Genomic DNA, 21,514 nt, shown 5'->3' on the forward strand with positions numbered 1-21,514 from the left:
TGTGCTGGAGATACCCTTATGGGGCAGGACTTGCTTCAGTGGGGTTTTGGTGCTCCCCAAGTCTGCCCCCTTGAGTGTGTCGCTTATGGATGTGAAGAGTTGTAATCTGGATGGTCTCACTCTGACCACTGGGTGCACTGGCTCTTGGATCTCCAAGGAGGTGCAAAGTCAGCCACTGCCTGAGGCCACCCAGCAGGAGCTACAGAGAGATCTGCAGATTCCTCCTCTTTGTTTGGGGTTTGGACGTGCCCAGATGAGGCCCAACTGTGAAGCAGTGCAGGCTGCTGTTGAGCCTTAGCCCTTCTTTTGGAAGTTTTGGCGCTCTTTGACCCAGCTGCAGTTTGTTAGGCTTTAAATTGCAAAAGGCCAGGCCATTCATATGCAAAAGCTTCTGCTCACAGCTTGGGTGGGGTTGTAAATTGGGTGGGGCGGGGTCTCAGGGAATCATCAGGGTGGAGCAAACCGCAGTGGCTGCCAGTCTGCTCTGCTTCGGAGAGGTCCGGGGTCTCTGTGTCCTGCAGCCCCATGCAGGAACAATGATTGCTGCAAGCACCTCTGCGAGAAAGCCGCCCTCATGTTCCGGCCCGATGCCAGATAGTCCAGTTTCTCCCCGTATGAGTCTGGGTCCCCAGAGTCTTGCCCAGAACTGGAGTTTAGAGCAATTGGGAGCTTGTATCTCCCTTCCGATTGAAAAAGACAACAGCATACCCAGTTGCCAGCCCGTTTCCACGCGCACGCCTCCATACCTCTGCACCTCTGCACCTCCTACCAGTTTCAAAGTGCTTTTCTCTTTCCTTCTAGTTGTAGAATTTCCACTCAGCCAGCTTTCCTGTGGTTCTGGATGATGTCCGTTTTGTCTTTTAGTTGTAGTTTTGATGTGGTTGTGCAAGTCAGCAAGTACAAATGTGTACTTGCTGACATCTTGGTTCCTCTCTATATTTTATTTTTTTAGATAGCCAATTTACCAGCAGAGCCATGGGGATAGGAGATGAGTTCAGAGAGCTCACCAAGCCCAGATCACCCAGGACCTCAGAGTGGCTAGAGCAGCCGTGGGCAAACTATGGCCCGCGGGCCGGATCCGGCCCGTTTGAAATGAATAAAACTAAAAAAAAAAAAAAAAAAGACTGTACCCTTTTATGTAATGATGTTTACTTTGAATTTATACTAGTTCACACAAACACTCCATCCATGCTTTTGTTCCGGCCCTCCGGTCCAGTTTAAGAACCCATTGTGGCCCTCCAGTCAAAAAGTTTGCCCACCTCTGGGCTAGAGGGTTTTGAAGCAAAACACTGAGGAGGGATTTAAAACAATTGGGTTTTAACAGGGTCTCTTTGGTCACCATGTGGGGCCAGGGGTTAACTGGGAGGCCAGCGAGGAGGCAGAAGTAGTCATCCAGGTAGGGTTATCAGATACAGCAAATGTAAATACAGGTTGCATACAATATTCGGGATATACATAACCAAAAAAATTATGTTTATGTGAAATTCTATTGAAATGGGCATCCTGTATTTTATCTGTCAACTCTACCTGTAGAAGCCATGTAAGAGAGATGAGGTCCACACTGCTTCTGGAAGACTTATTGCTTGATTATGTCTCCGCCCACCCCAGTCCTTGGGATGGAGCCTCCTTAATGGCCATTCCCTCCTCCTGGGATGTTTGGAGCAAGATCTGTACCAACCCCACCCCACCCCACAGCCCACACCCAACTGACCCTGGACCTGCACATACCCCTCAGCCATTTCCTATGCTTTCCAGCATATCTGAGAGAGGAAACAAAGCAGGGGTAGGTCACAGGTGAATGAAAGGGCTGATCTCACAGGAAACAAAACGAGCTGAAATTCCTGCCACACTCTGGACTCAGCTTCAGAGAAGATAGTCCCTTCACTGACTGTCCCCACCTCTGTCTCTGTTCCCAGACAACCCCTTGAATAGGAGGGGAGGGCTGTCCCCTTCTCAGCTCATCAATCTCATAAAAAAGACTTTCAAATGAGTGACAGAAGCATTGAAGCAAAGCAAGCAAATTTTTAAAAAATTTTTTTTATTGATTTCAGAGAGGGAGAGACAGCTAGAAACATCAATGGTGAGAGAGAATCATTGATTGGCTGCCTCCTGCACGCCCCCGTGGGGATCAAGCCCACAACCCGGAATCAAACCTGGAACCCTTTAGTCCACAGGCCAATGCTCTACCCACTGAACCAAACCAGTTAGGGCAAAGCAAGCAAATTTATTAAGAATACACTTGGGGGAAGAACCAAGTACCTTGAGTAAACAAGGTACTCACTTCCTCCTACAACCACATTAAAATTACAATTAATACACAACAACCATTATTCATAACCACCTGAAATTTGGCTGAATGAAAGTCCTACAACTAGAGAAGTAAAGAAGAAAGCACATTGAGACTGGTAGGAGGGGCAGAGGCATGGAACAGGCTGTTCCAATACCCACATGTGGTGTTTTTTTAATCGGGAGGAATATCTTGGCTGAGGAGGTCTCCCATGAAGAGCAAGGGGTCCCAGCCCCACAACAGACCCCCCAGCCAAGGGTTCCAGAGCTGGGAAGAGAAGTCCCCATAACTTCAGGCTATAAAAACGATCATGGAGAGTGGTTTGGTGACACAGATTTTACTGGAGTCCCAGGCAGTTCCTCTTAAAGGGTCAGCACACAGACTTACTTGGACTTGCTACCTCTGAGTTCCAGCACTGGGACAGAGGCTTAGGGGGATCCAGGGACCTATGGGGAGGAACTGGATTATCTGGCATCAAAGCAAGAACTTGGGGGTGGCTTTCTTCCAGAAAGGGATTCTCACAGCGGTCATTGCTCCTATACTGAAAGCTCCTCTGTCACAGAGCTGACTGGCAGGGGCCATATCTGAATCTCCATCAATATGACTCACACTGTTTGCCCCACCTGGTGATTCCCTGAGATCCCACCCAAGCTGTTTGCAGTGGCTTTCCTAGCTCAGGCTTCATACTTTCCTAAAATCTCTCAAACAAGCAGCACCTGGTGTCAGTGTACCTCTTACCATTCAATAAGAGGCCCCAGGCTGGGCACTAGCAGCAGTCTGCCTTGCGTCACAGCATGGCCTCTCCTGGATACTTCCAAGCCCAACACAAGTAACAAGTTTCTCTATAGGTACTGACAGGTGACCCCAGGCAAACCATAGGCAGTGGCTGACTTTGCACCTCATGAGAGGCCCCAGAGCCAGTGCACCTGGTGGACAGCTTCAGACCATAGCAGATTACAACCCTACACATCCACAAGCAACACACTCAAGGGGCAGACTCAGTGAGCACCAAAGCCCCACTGAAGCAAGGCCTGCTCCATAGGGGTGTCTTCTGTACAGCAGCTCTCCCACTGAAGTAGTGGCTGTTCCTCACAGCCAATGGGCTTGGGGGTCAACTCCTCCCAGTGACACCAATAGCAATCAAGGCTCAACTACAACAAGACAATGCACACAGCCCACATGGGGGTGCACTATAGTGCCCAGCTCAGTTGACTGAGGAGGCTGAGCCACTGGGTCTTACAGGACACCTACTACACAAGGACACTCTACCAATTCCAGGAGGCATAGCAGCTCTACCCAATACATAGAAACAAACACAGGGAAGCAGCCAAAATGTGGAGACAAAGAAAAACATGTCACAAATTAAATAACAGAAGAAATCTCCAGAAAAAGAACTAAATGAAATGGAAGCTAGCAAACTACTAGATACAGAGTTCAAAACAATGGTTATAAGGATGTTCAAGGATCTTAATGAGAGCTTCAAGGGACCTAGTGAGAATTTCAAGGATCTTAGAACATCAAAGACATGAAAAAGTACCAGTCAGAAATTAAGGATACACTAACTGAAATGAAGAATAATTTACAGGGAATCAACAGTAGAGTGGAGGATGCTGGGAATCAAATCAGAGATTTGGAATATGAGGAAACAAAAAACACCCAATCAAAAAAGCAAAAAGAATCCAAAAATATGAAGATAGTGTAAGGAATCTTTGGGACAATTTCAAGCTTACCCACATTCACATCATAGAGGTGCCAGAAGGAGAAGAGAGAGCCAGATATTGAAAACCTATTTGAAAAAATAATGACAGAAAACTTCCCCTGTCTGGTGAAAGAAATAGACTTACAAGTCCAGGAAGCGCAGAGAACCCCAAACAAGATGAACCCAGCCCTAGCTGGTTTGGCTCAGTGGATAAAGCGTTGGTCCATGGACTGAAGGGTCCTGGGTTTGATCCCAGTCAAGGATTAGTTGCAGGTTCCCCAGCTGTGATCAAGGTGCGTGCAGGAGGCAACCAATTGATGTGTCTCTCTTACACTGATGTTTCTCTGTGTCTCTCCCTCTCCCTTCCACTCTCTCTAAAAATCAATGGAAAAATATGCTCAGGTGAGGATCAACAAAAATAAAAGTAAAATAAAATTCTTAAAAAAAAAAAAAAAGCCCTAGCAGGTTTGGCTTGGTGGATAGAGCGTCGGCCTGCGGACTGAAAGGTCCCGGGTTTGATTCTGGTCAAGGGCATGTACCTTGGTTGCAGGCACATGTACCTGTGCAGGGGGCAGCTGATTGACGTTTCTCTCTCATCGATGTTTCTAACTGTCTATCCCTCTCCCTTCCTCTCTGTAAAAAATCAATAATATATATATATATTTTTGAAAAGATGAACCCAAAAAGCCACACCAAGACACATCATAATTGAAATGCCAAAGGTTAAGGACAAAGAGAGAATCTTAAAAGCAGCAAGAGAAAACCAGTTAGTTACTTGCAAGGAAGCATGCAAAGGACTGTCAGCTGATTTCACAACAGAAACTTTGCAGGCCAGAAGGGATAAGCAAGAAATATTCTAAGTGATGAATAGCAAGGACCTACAACCAAGATTTCTCTACCCAGCAAAGCTGTCATTTAGAATTGAAGGTCAGATAACGAGCTTCACAGAGAAGAAAAGGCTAAAGGAGTTCATCACCACCGAATCAGTGTTACATGAAATGTTGAAGGGAAAAAGGAAGAGGAGGAAGGGGAGAGAGAGGAGGAAGGGGAAGAAGAGGAGGAGGAAGAGGAGGAGGAGGAGGAAAAGGAAAAAGAAAGAAAAGATAAAAATATGAACAATAAAATGGCAATAAATACATAATATCAACTCTTGAATCTAAAAATAAAAATAAACAAACAAGGAATCTCATGAACAAAATAAACTAATGAATAAACTAAAACCAGAGGCATGGAAACATGGAACAGATTGATGAATCCCAGAGGGAAGAGGAGAGGGTGAGGGAAGAGATTAACCAAAGAATTTATATGCATGCATGCATTACCTATAGCAGTGGTTCTCAACCTTCTGGCCCTTTAAGTACAGTTCCTCATGTTGTGACCCAACCAGAAAATTATTTTCGTTGCTACTTCATAACTGTAATGTTCCTACTGTGATGAACCGTCATGTAAATATCTGATATGCAGGATGGTCTTAGGCGACCCCTGTGAAAGGGTCATTTGACTGCCAAAGGGGTCGCGACCCACAGGTTGAGAACCGCTGACCTATAGACTCAGCCCACCCACACACGCCTCTGGAAGCCAGGGACAGACAACAGGGTGCTGAAGACCTGGCAGGAACCAGGTGGAGGGAGTAATTGGGTGGGAGAGGGGGACATCTGTAATACTCAACAATAAAGATATTTTTTAAAGAAAAAGTAAGAAAAAATACACTTGGCATAAAGCACAAGTGGGCAGCCCAGCTAGTCTGAGTGCGTGTTTGGTGGGGGCTCAAGGGGGCCCTGGGAGTTTATACCAGGAAGCTCTGCCTCGCTCAGCAGGCCCTGGTCTCTCCAGGTGAAGCAGTGCCACCACAGTCTGTCAGGGACACCAAAGGAGGAATGCTTGAGGCCAAAGTGGTAAGGGATTATAACTTTATTAGGTCATCTGGATTCCAGATGGGCTGAGCCTCAAAATGGCACCAGCCCCCAAAGACAGACTCAGAGGTTTTTGTTTTTTAAATATATTGTTATTGATTTCAGAGAGGAAGAAAGAGGGAGAGAGATAGAAACATCAATAATGAGAATCATAGATCAGCTGCCTCCTGTACAACCCCAACTGGGGATCAAGCCCAGGGGAATCAAACCTGGGACCCTTTGGTCCGCAGCCCTGAGTTAAGAGGCCAGCTGTCAGCAGGGTACCGGCAATGCGGAAAGACAGAGCCTTAGTCCCCAACAAGCATTACTGAGCAGCAAAACCAAGGCCAACAAAGTCCCCTGGATTTCTTATGATGAAAGAAAAAGAAATCGCCGTGTGTGTTTAAGCTAGGTTGGTGCGTTTCTGTTACTTGCAGCCTGATGCAGTCTTAACTGATCACTCCAGGTTGAAGGGAGAATAAGTCGCCAGGCATGCCATGCTCCCACCCCCACCGCTCCCTCCAGCCTGCTGAGTCCTGCCCACTCCCAGCCGCTGCCGTTGGTGTGGTTAATGCAGGATCCACGTTCAGATCAGGCCTAGAGCCAATTATAATTTAGACCAACTCCCTAAAGACTCTTCCTGCGTGACGGGGCAAGAGCTCACTGCCCTCACCTGGCAGAGGACAGAGGTTCCCAGGGGGCCGAGGCTTGCCTACGCTGAGGGGGTCGCAGCTCAGTCGCTACCTCTAGGTGAGGTCTAAGGTCTCACAGAGGGAGGTCTTGTTGCCAAACTCCCCTCGCCACCTGTTACAGTGGTGCTAAGGTGCTCCCATTGAGAACAGACAGGTCGTCTGCAGATTCATCTGTTAAACCGGCCCCCTTCTTGGGAAGGAGCATCCTGACTGCTAGTCCACAGGCCACCCTGCCCCATAGGTGGCACCAGGAGCCGAGCAGGAGAGCCAGCTGAGGGAAGCAGGGAAGCCCTGCCGCCCCCTGCAGACTAACAGTTACCTGCCCACCACGTCGTGGTTGCCAGGGACGGGTGAGGGGAAACAAGGAGTGATTATGAACAGTTTCTTTGTGGGATATGAAAATGTTTTCAAACTGTGTAGTGGTGATGGTTGCACAAGCGTCAACATACCATAAAACACTGAATTACACATTATCAATGTTTCAGGGCATGTGAATGATTTCTCAAAACACCTCTTATAAAAAAAGAATAGGGCCGGCCGGCATGGCTCAGTGGTTGAGCATCCACCTGTGAACCAGGAGGTCACGGTTCGATTCCCAATCAGGGCACATTCCTGGGTTGTGGGCTCGATCCCCAGTGTGGGGCGTGCAGGTGGCAGCTGATCAATGATTCTCTCTCATTACTGATGTTTCTATCTCTCTCCCTCTCCCTTCCTCTCTGAAATCAATTAAAAAAAATAAAATAAAAGTATGAGAGACCTCTCTGGTTACTGATACCTAATGATCTTCAGAAAAAGTATGTAAAATGCTACCTTGTATATATTAAAGGGGAGGTGGGTAAGAATGTGTATTAGTATTTGCTTTGTTGAATTTATATTGCTTGTTTCTTACTTCCAGTAAGAAATTATAAAAGTGGCCCCTAGGGTGGGACCAAGATTTTTCACTTAAACCTTTGAACCACGTGTAACATTTCTTCCTAAGAAGCGGTCAGTTGTGGCACATGCAGCAGACCTCAGCGAGCCGACGACAGAAGAATGTCCACTGGGTTTGAATATAGTCAAGTAACTGATGACTTTTCCAGGAGTCGGGCCTGGTGGGGGTAGAGCAGAGCAGCTCATGATGGGTTGGAAAGTAAATGAGAATCAGCAAGTTTTGCCAGAAGAATGCTGAAGTCTGTAACTTGTATAAATAGCCTCGCTGACATACTTATAGAGAAGAATTTAAAGCATACATACAGTTTTTTGAGTTTCTTCTGATATTTTATGTTTTATTCCTGGATCAAACAGAACCATCACATAGCTGTCCACTTTGTTTCCTGAAAGACGTGCTTATGTGTCCTCCTCTGTACACCTCTGCTTACGCTGGAGGGCACCACAGGCCGTGTGGCACGCATTTCACAGTGAGGGAGATCATCTGTATCACCTATGGAAAAGCCATCAAACGTTCTTTTCAGGCCTCAGTGATACAAAACGTTCACTTCCCACTGATAGATCCTCCCTTCCCCCCAACTGGTGGGCGGAGTATGATGCATAACCTGCAGCCTGGAAATACCTGAGTGACTAACCATGTACCTTATATGGACTATACATTGAACCGCCAATCCACACCGGCCAAATACCCTAAGCCCTTGTTCCGGTATGGACCATGCAGTAAGCCACCAATCAGCTGGCGCCGAGTACACTAAGCCCCCATTCCTTCCCATTTCGCCCTCAAAAGGCGTGCTCACCTCTGCACAGGTTGCTGCTCTCCTCTTGCGAGACAGCCCAGCAGGTCTCCTTCCCTAATAAAGCCTGTGATCCTGGTTTTCGGCTCACACCCACAAGGATGGTTTCTTCCTGTTCCATCATGTAACTGATCATTTGGCTTTTTGCTATGCTGTCAGGAAAATCAGTAACAAATTTTATACAATCAAACCTCGTTTCTCGAAGGCCTCCCATCTGGAACAATTCGGCTCTTAGCCAAGTTGTTCACAGAAAAAATGTCTTGGTTGTGGACCAAAACTTACTTTGGACCTGACAACCCTTTCATGCTGATACCTCAGCAGGACACAAAGCGTCCATCAGGCAACAAACAAAGGAGAATGGCTAGCACAATTAAAACACAGAGAGTCAACCAAGAGTACTGATGTTGCCGAGGATGCGAAAGTGCTCACCAAAACACCACAGCCAAGGGAACAGGCAGAAAAGCTGATGGTGGCGGATAAACGAAGAGCAGCCGGCGATAGCATTTCAGAAGCAGATTTATATTAAAAATTTGTTTAAGGCTAGTAGGGGTGGTTCAACAAGTTTAATAAGTGTTTGTTTACAGATTTAACAGCACTATATATAAGAAAGATTAAATCGGAATCATTTGGGGTCTGGAATGGATTGATTCAATTTATATTACTTCTAATGGGAAAAAAATGATTCGATTTTCAAACAAATCGCTTCTCGAACAGCCTTCCGGAACGAATTAAATTTGAGAACTGAGGTTCCACTGTAGTTCAGCCTTAACTCAGGAGGCCCATATGATCTTTTTTCAAAAAAAATAAAAATAAAAATATTATTAATTTCAGAGAGGAAGAGATAGAAACATCAATGATGAGAATCAGAGCGGCTGCCTCCTGCACGCCCCCTACCAGGGATCGAGCCCACAACCCGGGCACGTGCCTCTGACTGGAATCCAACCCAGTACCCTTCAGTCCGCAGACTGACGCTCTATCCACTGAGCCAGGACTGATCTTTATGGATCTAAATACTAGATACCTATTTGTTCTAATACTGATACTGACTAGTACTCCTAAATGTATTTTCTAATGTTGAGTTTTTAAAAATGTAGTATCTACTTTTCTATGACAATGTATATATCCCAATAAAACTCTTAAAATTCAATGCAAAAAAAAGGTATGGAAGAGTTAACAAAAACTATTGATAACATTGTAATTCAACATAGTTACTAATAACAGGAAAGGAGTGGGGGAGGCCAAATATGGGCACCCACTTGTGCAGCTTTGCCAGGAAGCACGGTCTATTGGCCTATTCACCCTGCAGATCGCTGCGGGAGGGACTGGACAGGCCGCAACAGACGCAAGCCCAGTGAAGTCTGGGTGACAGAAGGTACTTGTTTGTCAGTCACACCCGGGAGCAGGTCACTGGCCAGAGTAGGTGTGGCCACTGCAAGCTCAGGATGATTTGAGAGGTTTATTTTTATTTATTTCACAGAGGAAGGAGAGATAGAAACATCAATAATGAGAGAATCATTGATCAGCTGCCTTCTGCACGCTTCCTACTGGGGGTTGAGCCCATAACCCAGGCATGTGCTCAGACTGGTGATCTCCTGGTTCATAGGTTGATGCCCAACCATTGAGCCACACTGACCGGGCCGAGAGATATTTAATCTCCTAAACAAGGAGTTTTCCCTCTTGTGCTCTTGCCCTCGTGGCTTCTGGCGCCCTCTGGGCTCCCCTGCATGAGTCCACACGGCCCGGAGTCACGTGGCCACCACAAAGGACTCCTGGACGGCAACCAGCCTGCCGGGACCAGCTCCCCGGGAAAGGAGCCTGGACACTGGCTTAGCGTCTCGCTCTGCACCCCCAGCGGCATGCACGTCCTCCAGGGTTAGATGAGGGCGATGGGCCTGTGCGGCCTGGGCTGCAATTCCACAGAAATGCAGCGTCTACCACAGCTCATCCCACCGCGGGGGCCTCCAGAAGGCCTCTCCCCGCGGCACCCTGGGAACAGGAGCCCCCCCACATCCACGCTTTTCCCGGGTAACGCTGTCACCACCGGGAGAGGGCAGGGTCTGCCAAGAGCTGGTAATGTGTGTGTTTTTTAAATGCGTTTTTCTTTCATCTGAATTCAATACACTGGCATATTAAGTCTGCGAAAATCAGTGGAACGTTCTGTATGTTTTAATAAAAGGTTTTAAAAAACACAATGGTGGGGGATAGAACAACACCATTTGGAAAGTGTAGCTACAGGCGCACCGAACTCATCCGGGCCGGACCCGCTCTCCGCCCTGCGCGCGCCCGAGGAGACCCAGGGCCGCGGACGTGGGGCCCAGCGCGCCCCGACTCCGGGCGAAGCCAGACCCCAAGCTGCGTGCGCCGCCTGCCCCGCCTGCCCCGCCTGCCCGCTTCCACCGGGCGAAACCCCGCGCTCCGAACCCTCCTCCTCGGGGCCCCGACGCTCGCTGAGCGCCTCCGCTCCGGTCCGCCGCCGCCAGCGCAGCTGAGCATCTGCTGGGAACCGGGAACGGCCGCGCGCGGGGCGGGGCTCGGGCACCGGGCTGCGGGGGCTCTGCCCGCTCGGGCTCCGGGCGCCATGGCCCCGCCCACGCCCCTCCGCTCGCCGCCGCCCGCGGAGCCCGCGGCCGTGGGGCAGAGCCGCCGCCGCGGGGACGCCCGGAGGCTGGAGAGCAGCCGAGGCCCAGCGACGCCGGGACCGTGAGGAAGACCAGCCCCGGAGTTCGCGGCGGACGCGGGCTGGACGCTCTAGAATCCCGAGGCCCGGGAAGCTGCGCGGCCGTGACCGGTCCCCGCTGTGGGATGGATGCTGTGTCCCGGAGCCAGCGCCCCGGAAGACGGGGAAATGGCGGGCACTATCCCCGAGCGACGGGGCTGACGACGGAGACGGGCCTGCCAGAGGGGGTTTCGCGAGCCGGCCCCCGGGACAGCCCGGTGTCTCAGCTGCTCGGGGCTCCCCAGGCCCGCGGCCCCCGGCCCGGCGCCCGGCGCCCGGCGGATCGGAACCCGCGCGCGCACGGGGCGTGGCCTCCCTTTCGGCAGGGCCGGGCTGCCGACGCGCATGCGCCGGGGCCGCCCGCCGAGAACACCCCTGCGAGAGCCGAGCGCACACTGGGCGGCGTCCGCCGGGGAGCTGGACAGCGGCGCGCGGAGGGGTGGGGCGGGGGCGTGGCTTCCTCGGTCGGTGGGCTCGTATTGGGCGAAGCAAACAGAGGGGGTGGGAAATCCGCAGAACCCCCCGGCGATTGGCCAGAGGCTGGAGGGAGCGTGGTCTTGGGAGGCGGGGCGGAGGGCCCCGAGGGGCACAGCGCGACGTTGAGGTGGTGGCGGCGGTCTTGAACGAGTGAGCTTTTGGGGTCCCCTTCACTGGGCCGGAGGCCGGGGACCCGCGGGGACCTCCGAGAGCCCGAGGGGCGTCGGCGAGGCGCGATCGGTGAGTGTAAGCCGGTGCCCCGCCCCTCCCATTCTTCCTGGACCGCGCCTCGGGCGCCTCCCCCACCCGACCCTGCGTTCACCGGACCTGAGCCCCGAGCCCGGAGTCCCGAGCCCGGAGCTCCGAGCTCCGAGTCCCGGTGTGGACGTCTCCCACGTGCCAGCCACCCTCTGTGCCTCCTACCCGGTCTCCATCGGCTTAGGGAACTTGGAAGTTCCCTGGTCCTGCCCCCCAGCCTCAGAGGGGAAACTGAGGGAGGTCCTGGCGGGCGGGCCTCCCCTCACCAGCGTTTCCACGCAGGCGCCATGGCCGAGCCCCTGAAGGAGGAAGACGGCGAGGACGGCTCTGGGGAGCCCCCCGGGCCAGTGAAGGCGGAGCCCGCCGGCACCGCTGCCTCCGTAGCGGCCAAGAACCTGGCCCTGCTGAAAGCGCGCTCCTTGGACGTGACCTTTGACGTGGGGGACGAGTACGAGATCATCGAGACCATCGGCAACGGCGCCTACGGGGTGGTGTCCTCCGCACGCCGCCGCCTGACCGGTGAGCCGCCCCAGGTGTCCTGTGCCAGGTGTGGACACCGCCTCCGGAGGGCGAGAAGCTGCCCGTCCCAGGCAGCCAGGAGGGAAAGCCGGGGCGCAGATTCTGGTTTAAGTCACACATGGGGTGGGTGCCCTCTGGGCGCCAGGCTCTGTGTTGGGCACGGGTCTCAGAGACCCGCCATGATGGTTTTGCCAGCACATGAGCCGACTTCCTCCTTAGAAATGCGAGTCCCGATTCGACCCGGTTGGAGATCCTGTGCCGGGCGGAGGTAGGGAGGTAGAATGAGCAGGCATTACGGAGTCTAGACTACCACTCACTAGCTATGCCACCTCCAGTAAATTACTGAGATGAGATTTCCTCATCTAACGTTGAGCCGTTAGTAACTGTTTCAGCTGGTGGATGAGAAGGGAGAACCTGATCATGTGTGCAAAGTGCTTAGCACAGGGCTTGGCACTAGGAGGTGCTCGGTATACAGCAGCTGCTGTTACTCGCGAGGTGGTAGCTGCTGTTATTTGCGTCCTGGATGGGAGGTGTTGAAGGCGGCCTTGTGCGAAGGCAGCTGCCCCAGGGACCTTACAGTGTCTGCCTTCCCTCCGCTCCCAGGCCAGCAGGTGGCCATTAAGAAGATCCCCAATGCGTTTGATGTGGTGACTAATGCCAAGCGGACCCTCAGGGAGCTGAAGATCCTCAAGCACTTCAAGCACGACAACATCATTGCCATCAAGGACATCCTGAGGCCCACCGTGCCCTACGGCGAGTTCACGTCTGTGTAAGGAGGGGTGTTGGGAGTGGAGGCCGGACGGGGGTGTTTCTGAAGGCTGGGAGCGGGTTGCCACCGTTCTGGAAGGACAGCTGAGCCTCTGTAAGGCAGGCCGGAAAATTCCCACGGTTCCAGGACCCGTGTTCCCTTAGGGCAGCGGTTCTCAACCTGCGGGTCGCGACCTCTTTGGGGGTCGAAAGACCCTTTCACAGGGGTCACCTAGGATCATCGGAAAACACATATATAATTACTTATTGTTTTGTGATTAATCGCTATGCTTTAATTATGTTCAATTTGTAACAATGAAAAGACATCCTGCATATCAGATATTTACATTACGATGCATAACAGTAGCAAAATTACAGTAATGAAGTAGCAACGAAAATAATTTTATGGTTGGGAGCTGTTAAAGGGTCGCGGCATTAGGAAGGTTGAGAACCACTGCCTTAGGGCATTCCCAGGGACAGCTGTGATTCCTCAGGAAGAGTACAGGTGCTACAATTTTATAGACTCTCAGAATATGCGATGGCGAATGTAGGACACTTGACTATAACCACACCTTCCTTTTCCCACAGCAGACATCACTAGTCAATCACAGAACACGTTCCTATAGAAAATGGACAAGATACCACAGTTTTCATCATAGTCTTTCCAGCAGCCACTCCCAAATAATAGAGATGGCTGCCAAACGAAAACTCTTGGCCAGCCCTGGTTTAGTGCAACCTCACCTTCTCATGGGGAGATAGGTCTGGAGAGAAAGGGATCTAACTTCACTTAAGTTCATGGAAAAGCTGTAGAGACTCTAGGATCTTTATACCATGCTGTTGGCCCCTACAGAATCTGAGGGTAAGGCCATTATATGTCTGCAGCCAGGAGGGCATGTGAGGCTGGGACTGGAGTGTGGGCAAGACAGCCATGCCTCTTCCCTGTCCCTTCTAGTTACGTGGTCCTGGACCTGATGGAAAGCGACCTGCACCAGATCATCCACTCTTCGCAGCCGCTCACACTGGAGCACGTGCGCTACTTCCTGTACCAGCTGCTACGGGGCCTCAAGTACATGCACTCAGCTCAGGTCATCCACCGTGACCTCAAGCCCTCTAACTTGTTGGTGAATGAGAACTGTGAGCTCAAGATCGGTGACTTCGGCATGGCACGGGGCCTGTGCACCTCGCCTGCTGAGCATCAGTACTTCATGACCGAATATGTGGCCACGCGCTGGTACCGTGCCCCGGAGCTCATGCTGTCGCTGCATGAGTACACGCAGGCTATTGACCTGTGGTCCGTGGGCTGCATCTTTGGTGAGATGCTGGCCAGGCGCCAGCTCTTCCCAGGCAAAAACTATGTGCACCAGCTGCAGCTGATCATGACGGTGTTGGGTACCCCATCGCCAGCTGTGATTCAGGCCGTAGGGGCTGAAAGGGTACGGGCATATATCCAGAGTCTGCCACCCCGCCAGCCTGTGCCCTGGGAGACAGTGTACCCAGGTGCTGACCGCCAGGCCCTCTCACTGCTGGGGCGAATGCTGCGTTTTGAGCCCAGTGCCCGCATGTCAGCAGCTGCTGCCCTTCGCCACCCCTTTCTGGCCAAGTACCACGACCCTGATGATGAGCCTGACTGTGCCCCACCCTTTGACTTCGCCTTTGACCGGGAAGCCCTCACCCGGGAGCGGATTAAGGAGGCCATTGTGGCCGAGATTGAGGACTTCCACGCCAGGCGCGAGGGCATCCGCCAGCAGATACGCTTCCAGCCTTCTCTGCAGCCTGTGGCCAGAGAGCCTAGCTGCCCTGACATTGAGATGCCCAGTTCCTGGGCTCCCAGTGGGGACTGTGCCATGGAGTCACCTCCACCAGCTCCACTGCCGTGCCCTTGCCCTGCACCTGACACCATTGATATGACCCTGCAGCCACCCCCCGCGTTGGCCAGTGAACCAGCCCCTCCAAAGAGGGAGGGCGCCATCTCCGACAACACCAAGGCCGCCCTCAAAGCTGCCCTGCTCAAGTCCTTGCGGAGCCGGCTCAGAGGTGCCTTCCAGAAGCAGCTGCTGACTGGGGAATGGGGTGGCAGGAGAGGGACTCTGGGCTTGTACAGGGCCACAGGCTCTTACCGTCCCCTGTTCAACTTCCCTGCAGACGGGCCCAGTGCCCCCCTAGAAGCGCCGGAGCCTCGGAAGCCAGTGACAGCCCAGGAGCGCCAGCGTGAGCGGGAGGAAAAGCGACGGCGGAGGCAGGAGCGAGCAAAGGAGCGGGAAAAGCGGCGGCAGGAGCGGGAGCGCAAGGAGCGAGGGGCTGGGGCCTCCGGGGGCCCCTCCACCGATCCCCTGGCTGGGCTGGTGCTGAGTGACAATGACCGCAGCCTGCTGGAGCGCTGGACTCGGATGGCCCAGCCCCCAGCCCCCACCCCTGCACCAGCCCCGGCCACAGTAACAACACCTCCGGCCCGGCCCACCAGCCCTGCTGGCTCTGTAGCCCAGCCCACGGGACCCCCACCGCCTGCAGGCGCCACCTCTGGTCCTGCACCACAGCCGGCCTGCCCAGCCGCTTGCCCTGCTCCCCACCCTGCTGGCCCTCCTAGGCCTGGCCCTGGCCCTGCTCCACTCCAGACCGCCACCACCTCCAGCCTCCTGGCCCCCCAGTCGCTTGTGCCACCCCCTGGGATGCCTGGTTCCAGCACCCTGGGTGTTCTGCCTTACTTCCCACCTGGCCCAGCCCCTCCAGACCCCAGGGGGACCCCTCAACCCTCCACCTCAGAGTCACCCGATGTCAACCTGGTGACCCAGCAGCTGTCCAAGTCTCAGGTGAGAGAAGCCTGGCGGTGGGGACCCCTGGACCTGGGCCCAGGGAAATGGGTGTGGGAAGTCCTTGCTGTTGGAGGTGTGTCTTGTTCCATGAAAAGTGAGCAGCAGAGGCTTTCTCTCTGAACGTATGCCCATGCTCGTAGGAGGAGCATAATGCTGATGAGCAGGTGGCTGAGAGGTAAATGCGATGCTCCCCAGGAAGGCCCGGCCTGGAGAGGGGCCCAGCCAGCTCGCAGGGGTTGTCGAGGCTGGCGCTGGCACCCATGGCGGGCATCCGGACGGAGTCTAGAGCAGTATCAGGACAGGGGTTCCCTGCAGACCGCAGTCCGCTCTTGGTGGTGCCTGCGTCGTAACCTGCCAGTGTCCCCTGCAGGTGGAGGACCCTCTGCCCCCCGCGTTCTCGGGCACGCCAAAGGGCAGTGGGGCCGGTTATGGCGTTGGCTTTGACCTGGAAGAATTCCTCAACCAGTCTTTCGATATGGGTGTGGCGGATGGGCCACAGGATGGGTGAGTTGGCTGGACCGAACTTCTGGAGCGCAGCTGGGTTCCTGGTGCAGGAGGAACGGGCTTTGGGGGGCAGGCTGGGGAGCCAGCCCCGGTAACAATTCTCCCTGCTCCCCTTTCCCTGCAGCCAGACAGACTCGGCCTCGCTCTCAGCATCCCTGCTGGCTGACTGGCTCGAGGGCCACGGCATGAACCCTTCTGACATCGAGTCTCTGCAGCGTGAGATCCAGATGGATTCCCCGATGCTGCTGGCTGACCTGCCTGACCTCCAGGAGCCCTGAGGCCCACAGCGTGTGCCTGGGTGCCAGGGAGACCCAGGCCCAGGCCCGGCAGGGGGAGCTTGGCTTGGGATTATCCTGAGGTTCCTCTGAGACCCACCCCACAGCCTTAAGCAGCCACCTGAGCCACCACGAGCCACGACAGGATCAGGAAGCCCCTCTTCCCCGGGCGAGCCTTCTCAGCATTCTATTTTTATTATGTAATTTTATTAGTCGTTCTCTTTGCCATAAAAATGAGGCCTGTGAAATAGAAGTTTCCCTCTGGTGCTAACTCCGCGTGTCTTTGGAGTGGAGGGCGGGTGCTGTTAGGAAGGGGAAGGAGGAGCCAGGCCCCACGTTGGGAGCCAACAGATGCAGTTGCACATACAACCGCCACAGCCCACTCGCCCGTCCTGAGGCCGAGACCTCCCCCGCCTGCTTCCAGCCTCCCACCGCGGCCTGTGCTCCGGTTGTGGCTGTTTGGGGTGCGTGCAGGAGCTGTGGTGAAATACACCTTGGGGGCCTGGGACAGGAAGCGGAGACGCTGAGGTGATAGATGGGGCGAGGGGCCCACGGTGCTCACCACTAGAGAAGGAGTTGGTGGGAGGAAGCGAAGGGTGAGACGCTCAGAACAGCCAGGGGGGTTGCTAGGGTGTGTGATGGCGGCCACGCAGGGGGCCTGGCGTCCTCTGTGGGTGCGGATCACGCCAGGCGCGCCCGGCAGCTAAGCCGCAGGAAGGAGGCTGGCGAAGGGGAACACCAGCCTGCCGCCGGGGGCGAGCAGCTCCTGGCTCGGTGTTGGGCGGGGGCAGAGGAGGCCTGGGAACCGGTTGGCAGCTCCGCCTCAGGTGGAGGGCGAGAGGCCTGGCTCGGGTGGACGCCGTGTGAAGGTGAGCTGGGTCTAGAGCCATAGAGCCCCGTGAGAAGCAGAGCTGACTGGGGGAGGGGTACAGGGGGCGCAAGCCCAGCAAGGGGAGCGCTCCTGGAGGCCAGCAGCCAGGAGTCGGGGCTTGGGGCCAGGGCTCAGGCCCGGCGTATTTTCATCTCCGTGCGCTTGAGGGAGTAGTAGAAGCCCTTCCACTGGGCCCAGTTGATGCCGTTGGCGTAGGAGAGATGGGGGCCACCCAGGTAGAAGCCATTCAGGTTGGCGAAGTGGCAGCTTCGGAACCAGAAGGCTCCTGAGGAGAGGGCAGCACAGTTCTGCAGGAAGAGGTCCTGGTCACGGTCGAAGGTGGAGAACTTCTGGCCGCTGTGGTAAGACAGGGAGTCGCCTGGCGGGAAGAGGGGCGACTGTGGAGGCTGAGCTGACGGGAGGGGAGGCGCCCTTCCCCAGCCAGAGCCTGATGCTGAGCTGCACAAAGAGAAGCAGCTGCTCCCGGCAGCGGGCGTGTCTGCTCCAGGGAGCCAGGAAGGGAGAGGGGCCACCAGGGTCAGGGACAGCCCGCCTCCACCCCCCCCCCCCCCCCCCCCCCGCCTGCCAGGAGGGTACCTGCCCCGCCGTCCTCGAAGCCTGCCACAGAGAGGGAGTAGCCGTCCTCCTCGGCGCTGACTGCGTTGGGCGCAATGGAGAAGTCGGCGTACTTGGCGTAGGCGGTGTTGTTCTCAAAGTCTTCCAGGTCCACACGCAGCTCGTACTTCTGCTTCAGCGTGAGCAGGTGCAGGTTCTGCAGCCCTGCGGAGGGGCAGCAGGTCAGCCAGGCCCTGGCCCGGGGGTGGGAGGGGGCCCCCTGCCTGCCCGGGCCCCGCCTTACCCAGCCAGTACTCCCCGTCTGCACGGCCGAAGCCCAGCTTGTAGTCGTTCCAGCCCCGGAAGAAACTCACTGAGCCATTGAATCGCTTCTGGAAAACCTGGAGCAGAGATGACAGGCCTGGGTTTCCGAGGCCCAGTGGACAGGGCCTCACCCCGGACTGGACCCTGAGGTACTAAGGTGGTTTGTTAAAGGACTGGGCAGGGAGCTGAAACCAGGCGCACACTGGCACCCCTCGAGCAGCTGCTGCGTGCTGAAGAGGTTAGGATGGCGTCAGACGCCGGGGTAGGAGTCCGTGTTGGCTGTGTGATGTTGAGTAAGTTACTTCACCTCTCTGGGCTTCAGTTCCTTTATAAAAGGAACCTTCCTCCCAGGGTTATTATGGGGATTACGTGCCCCTAGAATTCACTGTTGACAGCGGCTTACAAACTATGCTGTGGGGACAGAGATGAGGAAATGGAGGTTCCCAGAGGTGCAGCCTGGTCACATGCTGGGACCAGAGCTGGGCCTGTTTTCCTCCTCCCACTCACCGTCCACTTCCCGCCCTCAGTGGTCATGTCGCAGAAGACGGGCACCGGCACGCTGGGCCCCTCGGGGTAGATGAGGTACACGCCGTCGGTCTGGTAGCCCTGGCTGTAGATGTCGTCGCAGTCCAGGGGTTGCTGAAGGCAGGACTTCTCCAGAGCTGGGGGCCGGGGAGGGGGAGGAAGGGCTAAGGCAGAGCTCACTCCGTGCACCCCACAATTTGCCTCTGTCCCTAGGGGCAGGGTACTCTCACAAGAAATTGCAAGTTCTTAGACAGGGGGTGCTCGAAGGTCATCTCGTCCACCTGCCCCGTTTAGAGCAGGAGCTGAGTCCTGAGAGCTGGCGGGCTCCAGACACTGGCTCGGAGCCTCTCCCGCCCACCCGCCCGCCTGTGGGCCCGGCTGCATTTGCGAAGGGGCTGCTTACCATCTCCTCGGATCAAGGGGGCCTGGGGGGCACAGTGGGGAGTGGGGAGCAGCAGCAGTAGCAGCGGCAGGGCCAGGAGGGCCTGTTGGCAGGAAATCAGGGTCTTCAACACAGTCCTTCCGACACCGCAGAGCCCCTGCTCTCTGCGCACTTGTGCACCCCCCCCCAAACACACACACACACACCGCCCCGCCAGAAACCCGCTCTGAGCCAGGCTCCGTGCCCTCGGAGGTGAGCAAGCTGCCGCCAGAGCCCCGGTGCCATCCCAGTCCCCTCTCTGGCTGGGGTCCTCTCCAAAAAAGGGCTCAGTCCCCCCACCCAGGGCCTGTACCTTCATGCTGCCAGTTCAGCTCGGAGTGGCTGGGTGTCTGCTGCCCCAGACGGCGACCGCGCCGAGTTATGTGCTGGGCCCCCCGCCAGCAGCCCGGCCCCACCCCCTGGAGCTGCAGAGCCCCCTCTCCCCGGCTGGGCGCCGAACCAGCATCTGCTGGAGCCAGGGGACCACCTGGGTCTCATTAGGCCTGTCGGGCCGACGCCGCAGACGTTAACTCTCACTGGCTCAGCCCGAAGCCGGTTTCCTTCTCTCCCTGTCCTTCCTGGCCTGTGACCTGCGTCACCCGCTGCCGGGGGAGCTGGGGTGGTGGGGAGGGTGCGCGTGCCTGGGTTCTGGGAAGAGGAGGTCCACGGGGGACAGCTTCAGAGCCCCCGTGTCGGGCCAGGCTGGGGGGTGGGCGAGGAGGCGGCAGGGCCCACAGCTCCTGGCAGGGCTGGGGCATTGCTGAGCCATGAGCTCGGCTCGCAGGCGTCCAACTGCTGTCTGCCGCAGCTCCAGCCAGGCGCTCTCCAGCCCTTCCTTCCTCCAGACTCCCCCGGGGCCTGGCTGGCCGGCTCAGGAGCACAGGGCTTCCTTTGTCTTCTTCCACTGCGCGGCCTCCCCTCCTTTCTCAGACCCCTCACTTTGGCCTCCGTCCAACCTTAGACTCCCTCCTAGGCCACTCGCAACCATCGCACTGTTTCCCAGCCCCACAGCCACCTCTTCCCTTCTTGCCCCCACGGGGCATCCTGTCTGCCGCCGACCGTCCTGAGGACCCGTCCTGAGGACCGTGCTCCTTGTGTCGCTCCGGCCGGCCTCCTAGAGCCCTCTCCCCAGCCTCGTCAGCTCCTCATGGTCCCCCTGCTCTGCCCCCTGCTGCTCTGTCCCCCCTGCTGCTCTGTCCCCCCCGTTCTGTCCCCCCCGCTCTGTGCCCCCGTTCTGTCCCCCCTGCTGCTCTGCTCTCTGCTGCTCTGCGCCCCACCCCCGCTCTGTCCCCCCGCTCTGTCCCCCCTGCTCTGTCCCCCCGTTCTGTCCCCCCAGCTGTTCTGTCCCCCCTGCTGCTCTGTCCCCCCGCTCTGTCCCCCCGTTCTGTCCCCCCTGCTCTGTCCCCCCGTTCTGTCCCCCCTGCTGCTCTGTCCCCCCTGCTCTGTCCCCCCGTTCTGTCCCCCCTGCTGCTCTGTTCCCCCGCTCTGTCCCCCCGTTCTGTCCCCCCTGCTGCTCTGTCCCCCCAGCTGCTCTGTCCCCCCTGCTGCTCTGTCCCCCCGTTCTGTCCCCCCTGCTGTTCTGTCCCCCCGCTCTGTCCCCCCGTTCTGTCCCCCCTGCTGCTCTGTCCCCCCTGTTCTGTCCCCCCTGCTGCTCTGTCCCCCCGCTCTGTCCCCCCAGCTGTTCTGTCCCCCCGTTCTGTCCCCCCAGCTGCTCTGTAACCCCTGCTGCTCTGTCCCCCCTGCTGCTCTGTCCCCCCTGCTGCTCTGTCCCCCCAGCTGCTCTGTCCCCCCTTCTGCTCTGTCCCCCCAGCTGCTCTGTCCCCCCTGCTGCTCTGTCCCCCCTGCTGCTCTGTCCCCCCTGCTGCTCTGTCCCCCCAGCTGCTCTGTCCCCCCTGCTGCTCTGTCCCCCCTGCTGCTCTGTCCCCCCCGTTCTGTCCCCCCAGCTGCTCTGTCCCCCCAGCTGTTCTGTCCCCCCTGCTGCTCTGTCCCCCCTGCTGTTCTGTCCCCCCTGCTGCTCTGTCCCCCCCGTTCTGTCCCCCCAGCTGCTCTGTCCCCCCAGCTGTTCTGTCCCCCCTGCTGCTCTGTCCCCCCTGCTGTTCTGTCCCCCCTGCTGCTCTGTCCCCCCCGTTCTGTCCCCCCAGCTGCTCTGTCCCCCCTGCTGCTCTGTCCCCCCTGCTGCTCTGTCCCCCCAGCTGCTCTGTCCCCCCTGCTGTTCTGTCCC

The 21,514-nt window shown here is 56.0% G+C and overlaps 2 protein-coding genes across 3 annotated transcripts; one reads left to right on the plus strand and one right to left on the minus strand.

The window, feature by feature from the left end:
- The first annotated feature begins 11,573 nt into the window (after positions 1-11,573).
- On the plus strand, positions 11,574-16,866 carry MAPK7 (mitogen-activated protein kinase 7). Its single transcript, XM_081110480.1, has 7 exons — positions 11,574-11,724; positions 12,025-12,261; positions 12,865-13,030; positions 13,961-15,042; positions 15,151-15,815; positions 16,189-16,322; positions 16,447-16,866. The coding sequence occupies exons 2-7, from the start codon at positions 12,030-12,032 to the stop codon at positions 16,598-16,600; spliced, it is 2,433 nt and encodes an 810-aa protein (XP_080966606.1). The 5' UTR covers positions 11,574-11,724; positions 12,025-12,029; the 3' UTR covers positions 16,601-16,866.
- On the minus strand, positions 16,761-19,880 carry MFAP4 (microfibril associated protein 4). 2 transcript variants are annotated; one of them, XM_081110482.1, is made up of 6 exons: positions 19,607-19,880; positions 19,276-19,357; positions 18,855-19,009; positions 18,328-18,424; positions 18,066-18,248; positions 16,761-17,847 (listed from the first exon to the last, which is right to left on the minus strand). In XM_081110482.1, the coding sequence occupies exons 1-6, from the start codon at positions 19,610-19,612 to the stop codon at positions 17,600-17,602; spliced, it is 771 nt and encodes a 256-aa protein (XP_080966608.1). In that variant the 5' UTR covers positions 19,613-19,880; the 3' UTR covers positions 16,761-17,599. The 2 variants fall into 2 exon arrangements, with proteins under 2 accessions (XP_080966608.1, XP_080966607.1); XM_081110481.1 differs by having other exon boundaries at positions 16,776-17,776; positions 19,607-19,628.
- Between the last annotated feature and the right edge of the window lie 1,634 nt (positions 19,881-21,514).

The sequence above is a fragment of the Myotis nattereri genome, assembly GCF_964212035.1.
Source record: "Myotis nattereri genome assembly, chromosome: 16".
NCBI lineage: Eukaryota > Metazoa > Chordata > Mammalia > Chiroptera > Vespertilionidae > Myotis > Myotis nattereri.

Excerpts from the sequence above, each read along its gene's own strand:
- MAPK7 (XM_081110480.1), top strand. The coding sequence starts at position 12,030 with ATGGCCGAGCCCCTGAAGGAGGAAGACGGCGAGGACGGCTCTGGGGAG. Across the intron at positions 15,816-16,188 it reads AGCAGCTGTCCAAGTCTCAG|GTGGAGGACCCTCTGCCCCC; the intron begins GTGAGAGAAGCC and ends TGTCCCCTGCAG. Across the intron at positions 16,323-16,446 it reads GCGGATGGGCCACAGGATGG|CCAGACAGACTCGGCCTCGC; the intron begins GTGAGTTGGCTG and ends CTTTCCCTGCAG.
- MFAP4 (XM_081110481.1), bottom strand. Across the intron at positions 19,010-19,275 it reads CCCCTTGATCCGAGGAGATG|CTCTGGAGAAGTCCTGCCTT; the intron begins GTAAGCAGCCCC and ends CCCGGCCCCCAG. Across the intron at positions 18,249-18,327 it reads AGACGGGGAGTACTGGCTGG|GGCTGCAGAACCTGCACCTG; the intron begins GTAAGGCGGGGC and ends GCCCCTCCGCAG.